At 37.5% G+C, this 10,108-nt stretch overlaps 1 protein-coding gene across 3 annotated transcripts in view; it reads right to left on the bottom strand.

Annotated features, from left to right (window-relative positions):
- The window catches only part of LOC126869845 (photoreceptor-specific nuclear receptor-like), a 29,119-nt gene that overhangs the window by 9,027 nt on the left and 9,984 nt on the right, over positions 1-10,108 (bottom strand). For 2 of the 3 annotated variants that reach the window (XM_050626907.1, XM_050626906.1), the window contains exons 4-6: positions 7,020-7,123; positions 6,517-6,549; positions 199-313 (exon numbers count right to left, since the gene is read on the bottom strand). In XM_050626907.1, coding sequence (XP_050482864.1) covers positions 199-313; positions 6,517-6,549; positions 7,020-7,123 — 252 coding nt within the window. The remainder of the gene's footprint in view (positions 1-198; positions 314-6,516; positions 6,550-7,019; positions 7,124-10,108) is intronic. The other variant, XM_050626908.1, reaches the window with a different exon arrangement.

Below are 10,108 nucleotides of genomic sequence, written 5' to 3'. Positions count from 1 at the left end.
TGAATTTTATGGAATAATGTTCCTTTAAATTTTCTACAGATTCACAAAAATTCGCTCTCTACCTACCGTATGAACTCGAATTATATTTTTGAGATATAATTTTAGCCATTCAGTGTTCTATTGAGAACCACGTGAAGCTGCACATATCAGCAAATATTTGCAAATTAAAAGGGCGAAGGATAAAATATAATGGCTTACCCAAAAACACCGACGGCTACTGCTGCCTCTCGAAGCGCGCGTTCCTGGTCCATCTCGACGAGAGCCTCTGGTCTAATGGTGGCAGTGTTTCTGGGTTGCCGTTCATTCTGTACAGCTGAAACAGAAGCGTACACCTTCGATGTAACGTCGATAACAGGCGTTAATTGCAGCCACGAATTAATTACACGCCTCCGTGTACTGCCTCGCGCGCGCTTCAGTCAGCGCCATCGAACGTAATGTCTTTCGGAATTTGCGCACAATTTGCGAAATTGTACACATCGTGATTAATTGCTTGTCAATCCTCAAGAAAACGAACAATCTTGTTCGAGGTTTTTAACCTTACAAATTGATAACAGATCAAGATTATTGTTTTCCTTCGACGTATCGAACGTGAAGATAAAAATAGTGGCGTGTATTTTTATCAGAGAAGGGGTGAGGAAGCCATTATATATTTTACGTTGAAAAACGTTCTATATTTGGGAAACAATATAATAATAATAATTATAGAAATATCTGAAACCTATTAAAAAAAATTAATAAATCATCTAAACGATCTTTATTTATTAAATCCATAAATAAACTTCAACTTCAAATATTTTTTTATTCTTTATACGCTTCGAAACATATATCTAAATTTTTAGATAGATGAAGTTTTTAATATAGTAATTGACCTATAAGAAACATGGTACTAAATTTTAGATAATTCTAGTTCTTAACATAATAATTCCTTTATAAGTATTATCAGTATAATCGTCGATGCATGTTTTCCAGTTGAGCTAAAATTAAGTAATGTTCGTGTATAATATTATGCAATAGCGCAATTCCAAGAACAAGGTTTCCGTTCTGAGAGAACAAAACGATCAACTAAACCAGACAATCGAGCGTCGTTCATGGTATGTCTCTCGATAATGTCTCTCCACTGTGTTCGTTACATGGAATATCCTCTCCCCTGTAGAGTTTCTTGGTTATTGAAATATCAGTGGAGTTCGCTGGTTCGACGAGTCTTGCCAGATTAATCGGGGAACAAACGATTGGCCACCACCCTCTCGTCAAACTCACGTAACGCAGCGTTATATCACGCCAGTGGCCTGCGACTGACAAGCGTGAATTTAACAGACGTGTAGGAATCAGCCGCGTTTATTGTTTGTATATATTGCCGTTCGATAATTCCCATTCGGCTGCCAGCTAACGGAAGACGAGGTTCCACCTCTGGAAACCGTATGCACCGTAGACTACCAGAAAATGGAGTAATATTCCCTTCTCGTATTTTCAGCGACGTGTATTTTCATCAGGATTGAATTAATACGCGAAATCGAAATGGGAAGTAGAAGGGCTTTGCTTTGTTTGCTTAATGCTTAACTTGGCGTTCTGACCTTCGAAAATGATTATATTAGGGGCACAATAAGGATAATAAGGATACATTAAGGGGTGAAATAAAGACAAAGTATTATTCTTTTGATGTTTGGCGTGTTTCATTACAAAAGTGAATTTTAGGATAAGCAGGAAAATGAAAAATGGTGTGTTAAATATCAAAATTTAAATTTTGATTATATTGGCATATCAAATGTAGACAAAATATTGGGGTGTTCTGGTATAAAACTGAATCGTAAGATAAATAGAAAGAAGGAATGGAGTGGCAAAATGAGAATTGGAATTTTGGAGTGTTCTATTTTAACATAAGTAGAAAAGCGAAAGATTGTATATTAGTGACTTCAATTTAAATTTTGATGTAGAAGGTGTGGCGATTTATGTTTAAGTTCCTTTCTTCGTATTGTCACACAGTGTGGTCTGATAAGAGCATCATAAAATATTTACACAACTGCGAAAGAAACAATATTGTTTTTGGTATTCTATAGAGGGCAAATCAACAAAAGGTTATTCATAATAAGTTATAACACGAATATTTATATTTTAATAACATTGAATGAAGAACATATTGCACCTATTTTCTCCTTTTATTAGTTTATCTTTGTTATGTTCAGAAATGCCTTCGAATAATGTGGGGAACCAAATTACTCAAAACATAAAATGGACATTTACCAGTGCACCATGTTCGATGATGTAATAATGATAATTGAAAAATTAGCAATCGTTGTTAATCCTAAAAAATCAGCAAAGCTTCGCAAAAACTACATATTTGCAAAAATTAAAGGGAAATGGTAAATTAAATCTGATCAAAGAAATTTGAAACGAATTAGATAGAAAATATAAAGAAGTTTAACCAGTATCATTTACCACATGCACAAATTTCTTCCAAACTCTACTAATATAATCATGATATGTACATAGTCCAGCCTCGTACAGTACTAATGAAGTTTCGAAATGTTCGTATAAAACACGTAATATATTCATTAAAAGTACCTAAAAATGTCCAAATACTTTCGCGAGCCACTGTATAAGTGTTCCAACGCTTATAAATGTTAGCGTACATTTCCCCTATCGCTAAAAAACACCTGAAAATTTCCATCTTCATTCGAAAAGCGCGTCTCAAAGCAGGAAATACTGATGGTCAACATCTTCGACTTTCCGCAAAGGCTGTACCACAAAGACGCGACAATTCCATCCATTTCTATTCCCAAGAGAGAAGACTCGTGACGTCGGGCACATGCTAATGGCGTTGCGATTAGGGCACTCAGTGGTGTGTAATGGCCAGCAGAATTTTTTTTTCCAGCTTCCCCCTTTTTAGCGTGGCACGGGTGCACAGTAATTTCGTAATAATAAAAAGCGTGCCGCGGCTCACTTTACCTACGCGTCGTGCTGCCTGCTGAGCGGCTTAATAGGATCCTCCTACTTCGTCAAGCCTTTTGCATCCGGCTCTCTGTCTCTCTCGTTTTTTTCTGTTCCCGGAGCTTTCTTCCCTTGCTTCGCCCTCGCTCTCTCACTTTTTCTCTCGTTTACCCTGCCGGTGGAAAAGATAAACGCTCTTCCGCCGGTCGCGTCCCCGGGAAATTTTTCTTGTCCGCGTGTGTAACGCGTCGTGCTTTCCCTTTTGTCTTTTTAACTCTTCAGTCCGCTTATTTTCACACACCCCCCTTCCTTTTCCTTTTTTCCTCTGTCTTCTTCTCTTTTCTTCTTTTTCCACGTGCCTTTGATTTTCTTTTTTTAATGCATCAACCCGCGATTCGAGGTGTTGTGGATACTTAAGGACACTAGGGGGAGACTTCACTCGAGAACTTCTAACTTGGAAATAGATTTCGGATATCGCTGTGACATTATGTTGTTGATAAGTTTTATAAAATGTTAATACAGGGTGGTTTTATAATTAATGTATACGCATATGAACACCGTAGGTGAAAGATAGACCACTTCTACACACGTTTCTGTTTTTCCTGTCTTTTTATAGAAGAGCTGTTTCACTTAAAATTTTATATTGAAATTATCTTTTCATCTATCTTCAAACGAAGGGATATCAATTATCATTGCTCGATTTACCACACACAAATCAACCGTTAGAATGATCGCTACCGCGTGTTGCGGTTAGTCTCCGATGAAAATCGCGTATGCAGAGCGGCAAAACATGAAACACGCGGCGAAGACATGCCGCATGCAGAGAATAGTGCGGTTGGCCGCGACGGGCGAAAACGATGTCGGGCGTCGTAAACACCGCGGTCGTTAGCGACGGTCGCGTGGCCGTCGCCGATCCCCGAAGGGTTAATTGGGGGAAATAAACGTATGCAACGTGCGACCGATCCTTGTACGCAAAAATCCTCGCGCTCCTCGTTGTCTGGCGCGCGCCCTTTCCTCGCGTCTGCTCAAGGGACGCGCGTGTATCGCACGATGACAAGGAATCCGTTAGCGGAGGCGTACAGAGAAAGAGAGCACAGCAAATTGTGTCATAACGGTGGGCGAGAAAGGAAGGGACAGAAAATGCGGAAGAAGCAAAGTGAAAAAGGGAGGCAGACCTCCCACGGTGAGCTTCACGCAAATGAGAGTGAAACGATCTGTAAAAGGGCGTTTATCTCCCTGGTGTGAAACTACATGTCGTAGACGCCGGCACCATGGGAAGGGTTCACACCGGATAGAGAAGTTTCTCTGCTTATCGAACGAGAAGAATTAACGATTGTAATTACTAGGAATTACGCCTGGAGAAACGACGTGCCATCGATAAATGGACGGGATGGTAGATCGGTTACCTGGACTTTTGATTATTCCGCCTGATGGAAATGGAAAATGTGTTTAAAGCGTGATATTTTTATTGAATGATTATATCAATACAGATAACGATTTTAGATATATTGGTTGAATATATTGAGTGATTCGATGTATTTAGTTGATTGAATAATTTTTGGTATTTTTATATTAATATTATGATATTATAAAATATAACATCATCAAGAGAAGCTTTGCGAACGTTATTAGCTTTTTCTCCAAGAAAGATATAAATCCATTTTTGTTGATTTTCCGACGTTTATGTCATTCGGTGACTAAAAAAACAAATTTTAATAACATATCGTTGAAAGTAAAATTTGCCAGAAGTATTGAAATACGTGGTTTTATTTATCTGTGGAATAAAAACGATAAAAAATGAAACCATTTAAAGTCACATGAAATTAGGGAAAATACTGAAATTTTTGTCTCTAACTCTTAAAGATCAGTTAGAAAATTGTTGTGCCTCTAAAAACGTAATTATCAACAAAATTAGTATCAAAACCATGAAAACAACCCCCTTCCCGCATTTCAACAATTTCTATCACTTACTGATTAGTTCTCTAGTATTTCTAGCATCATTCTCTAGTTCTGGACGAAACACTCTTCGCCTTCCTTTCTGCACATCGTTCTGTCTCGTTCCTACTTCACCCCCGCCCAATCCCACGTTGATAACCATCAACAAAATTAATACCAAAAGTGTGAAAATAATCTCCTTCCTGTATACCAATTTATAATAGAATAGCAACATCATGGCAAACAATTATTCACGATGCAAGCAGAGGCACCTACAAAACGATATTAATCAAACAATGATCTATGTACATCAATTGCTTGCAGAAAAATAGCAACACACAAACTGATATATCGGAAGATGAAATCGCGAAAGTTTACGAAATATCTTGGTCTTCATCGCGAAGCGTAACTCCCGACGCTGGGCAATCTAATTTCCCGGGGAAACGACCGACGTTCCATAGAAACGTCATCGTACCGGTCGCCAAGGGAACCAGAATCCAATTGGAAGTATTTCTTCTTACGACGTCAAGTTCGGCAATAAGAAAGTTGGCGCGCGCCGCGGGACGAGTTTCCGCGGGGACGACGCGACGGAAGAAAAAAGAAAAGGAAGACGATGGAACAACGTTGGAAAAAGGGGGAAATGCTCTTTTGCCGTGGCAGGTGCGCCTGTTCGCTGGCTGAGAAGGCATTAAGAGTTGAATCGAACGGTGCCGCCAAAGCGGACCAAACCACCTCGTGCCAATCGCTCCGCCTTTATCCAGTTATTTATGTCGCGAACATAAAGGACCCTCGCTCGAATTCCGCTCTTCAACGAAGAGAAAAGAGAAAACGTGCCGTTGATTGATTCCCACAATACGGGTTTACCTGCGGAAATAGATAATCTAATATATCGATAGCCGGTGAGATGCATTGGTAACCCTCTAAAAGGAGAGAGAGATATTTTTCTTTTGCTCCGAAAATCGCGATTTGTGTCGACAAAGTTGATGTGAAGTGTCTTTTGGTAAAACGTCTTTTGCTAAACGTTAGAGTTGAGTTTTGGATGTTGAAAGATATGAAGACCACAGAAGAAAGATATGCTGGGTACATGTTTGTTGATTTTAAAAATTAAATCATTTGCGTGGAATTTTCTTAACAATTCAAGAAAACTCTTTTGGAATTTTTCTCATTAGCTTAGATACATATATTTCTTTATTTAATTATACAAACGAGTTAGCGGATATTAAATGTAAGTGTGTATGTATATGAAATATACATACTTTTGCAGACATTACTTATTATAAAAGGAGTTTCGGTGGAATAATGGTGTCTTGGATGTTATAAATGTTTGAGCAAAATAAATGTAAATGATTCGTAGAATCTTTCTTTTGGCTTGAATTTTGGTAGGATTTTTTATGTTTGTTGATGTTTTATAGGGATTACATATTTTGGGGAGTTTTATTGACGATCTAAATAAATTATGATATGAAATTTGAGATTTTAAACTCAGTCGGTTTTAGATATTTGATTTGTAATTTACACATGGATGCTTTTATCCCAAAGAAAATTGATTTTTCATTTTTTCGAAGTTTCCTTAAAAAGACACCGACACTTTTTTTCAATTCACTTTAATTAACTCGCATAAGTCGATTAAGAGGAAAGTAATTGTTTTATGCTCACCATACAGCATCCATGAAGTGGAAGAGACATGTTCTTTAAAACGTAACAAAAAAAAAATGAGTTTCTATTTAGAACGAGTTAAGTTCAAGCGCTGTTTAAAGAAGAAAACTTATTCGTTGTTCACAGAATTGTTTTTTGTTTTATCTAAAAATCAATTCTGAAGGTTTACTGTTTACACTTTCCATCATATTTGAACATTTTGAACAACTTCATTGGTTCGACGAAGAAAATGGAAGTTTATTGCTCAGGAAGCGAATTATTCCTCGCACGAAGTTATCCCAAATGTGTCAACTTTTACAATATTCTTTTAAATTTTACATCATTTCATTAATGTGTAAAATATAGATTATTCGTTTAATTCGCCGAATATTGTTTCTTATACTAATCTATAATGAGGAATAAGGACTAAAATGAAGTACATAAAAGATATGAGGTAATTTTCACGATAAAATGAATCGCGTGCTTATCGAATATCTCCCCTAATATTTAATTCAGTTACTCACCGTCTTTATTCATTCCCATCTGCATACATTTCTTCAAACGGCACGCCTGACACTGATTTCGGTGAGCTTTGTCCACAACACATCTTCCGGTACCGGCTTGACATCTGAACATAAAATTTTGCGATACATTTAAGAAGGTTCTAAAAACAAAGAACCTCCATAAATTTTGTGTACTCCCGAATACTTCTCCAACAATTAACTTCTCAATTTTATTAATATTATAATCATTAAACGAAATTCGAAGATAGCTTAAATGAAAATCTTGTTTTAAAATTTTCATTCTTATTCTTAATTTGTTTTTTTCTTAATTTCTTATCGGAAGGATTTCTCTCTAAAAAAAAAATTTTCATTTTACGTATACCTCCAATTTCCATTATTACACTCATCTATATAGCAATTTAATTATGTACGATTTATTTTCATATCGAGTATCAGTAGATTGAAAATGAAGAAGAATTATGACGTGAAAACATCGTTTGCCATTATTGGTGGAAAAGCTCTCTTGGTTGTCGAAATCGATCGATCCTTGACGACGACGTTTCATCGACGACTATCGTAACTTGATGGCTGTTGTCCCTTTCGAAAAGACGACAAATTTCGAGCGCACTTGCCGGAAATCCTGGCTGTGTACTCAGGAGATGGCGTTAAATTCGATTACTTTCATTGTTCAGCTAACCCGGTTATCCTGTTGAGCTGACTAACGTAAAGAGGCTACCGCTCGGGGTCACGTACTTTCTTCTTATCCCTCTTAATTTCATCAAATCCAGCGGTAGCCTCGTGGTGCTTCGTTTCTTAGGGGTTACAATCACTTCTACTTTTCTTTTTCTTCTGCATAACGCGAATCGTTCGACGTAGAAATTAATGTGATTCGTTGCAGTTTTTGTGGATGGTTACCGTGTACAGAGACATATTTCGTATTTTCACTCTTTCTTATATGTATTGAGAATCATTTAATAGATTTTCAAATTTAACGTTTTAATAGATACCTACTCATTGTCAGTGTTCTAAAGATTCAGTAACTTTAGCAACTTCCTAAAGTAAAGTATCGAAGTAGATATTAAAACATCAAACTTCTTTCAAGAAATAATGTTCACTATTTAATTGGAGCGCTACAGAGGTAAAAGAACATTAATATTTAATAATTCAAATTTTAACTTAGATATTCAAGTGATATACACCTACTTAATATCGTTCCTTTTTCCATCCAATCATAATTCCACCGCAATTCATCGAAATATTATACGATTTAGTCAAACGAACAATATTTTTGATCTAAAATGTTATACCTATGAAAGAATAGTATTTTGAGAAAGTATCTGAGACTATCAAAAAGTAATCGTGTAAACAAAGGATGCATAGTCATCTAACGTTTTTGATAGACTTGTCCAAATCTTAGGAATAGTTGTATCAAGGGAAAGATATAGAATACTAGCGATAAATGTGTAGAATGTGCATGTGCAAAGATAATCGGTTGTTAGATAACAACTGAGAGAGTTGATTTTTTCGTTATTTCCTTGTATTAAAGGACAACTTCTTTATCAATCATAACCATTTTTACCAACCACAACTGTTCAAACGAAAGGCATGCCTTCCTGTAAACAATTCCCAGTTCCCATGGACAGACGAATCAGAAAAAAGATGTCCACGGTAGTAATTCGATGGTAGTCGCCCGGGGCTCGATCAGGGCGGTCGATCGATTCCCGGGGCTCTGTTAGCGCGATTTTAACTAACGTCACTCACAAGGAGGCGGCTTGATCCAGCGGCGCGACGAAAGGACGCAACCGTCCTGGAACTATCTTGTCCCGAGGCGGTGGAACACGAAGGGCACCGAAGGGTGGCTGCGTGTTGCCGTGCCAGCGGGGTTCCTCTCGCAAATTGATTTGCGTTCACACCCCAGCGAGCCTTCGCTGTGCCGCCTCTGGCCCGTGCAACAACGGGGGATACATCACCCTCGGCCCTCCTCGGCATTCATGCTTCAGAACCACATCATACATTTATTTACGCATCTTTCTATTCTTTTCTTGACCGGCATTGTTTGGCTCATCGAGTTACCGGAAACATGTGCTGCCTGTTATCACGCCCGGAGATCGCGACTACGGATCGTTCAATGACTTGCCCTTCCCCCCTAACATTTAGAAATCCGATGAAGAATGCTTTCACTGATGATCATCGCTATACAATAGTGGAAGCAAGAAATGTGGGCAATATGGTTGAGTTGTCATTTTTGAGAATGAAGGAAATTTGGAGCTTTGATATTATGTTAGAAATTGATGTACGTTTCGGCTCATAAATATTAACTACCGAAAGAGATTAAATTAAAGACGAAGAACGTAATATACAATAAATACAATATTAGCACATACCCTTATTTTCTAATGATTTATCAGGTTCTATGTACTTCATTTTCATAATATGTAATTTTTGTAGCGATATGCAAATACTAGTAAATGATACAAAATTTAATACGTTTGGTTCAAATTAATATTTTAATACTATAGTAAATACAATGGTGTGCCAATTCCTTTCATAGCCATTGTATGAAGGACTGATACATATATTTTAATATCCATATCAATAGAAATCTGCCAGTAATGTCGTCGACAAGAAAAACACTCGTTTATCGGTCACAGCATGGAACATCTATTGCTCGCAAAATTCAAGTGTATCCCGATGGGAGTTGGTGCGAACTTTCCACGCAATCTGCATCATGCACGATCTATTTAATTGTATCTAACCGATCCGTGAAGTTGGACTTTAATCTGACGATTATGGTTGGTACGCCGCCGCGCTACGGTGCATCGCATCGACACGCATCTGTCGTGGTTCTGTTCCCCTCTACTAGTAATTGGTTATCTGTGCGGAGGCTCTTCAATCTTTACCGCGTTACGACCATTCGACAGGAATTGATAATGAAGAATAAAAAGTTGGTGCAATGGGATACGCTCTCGAATAGAAAAGACACGTGGCGAAAATAGTCGATTTTCGATCCGACTTTACATTGTGACAAAACTATACATTAAGTTGATTCATAAGTTTGCGTAGTTTCCATTTCATTTCAGTTGCATATTAAATGCAATTCATAATTGATA

This window comes from Bombus huntii, chromosome 9 (assembly GCF_024542735.1).
Source record: "Bombus huntii isolate Logan2020A chromosome 9, iyBomHunt1.1, whole genome shotgun sequence".
Classification (NCBI taxonomy): Eukaryota; Metazoa; Arthropoda; class Insecta; order Hymenoptera; family Apidae; genus Bombus; species Bombus huntii.
Note: the sequence above shows the minus strand (reverse complement) of the source record. Positions and strands in the feature narration are given on the sequence as shown.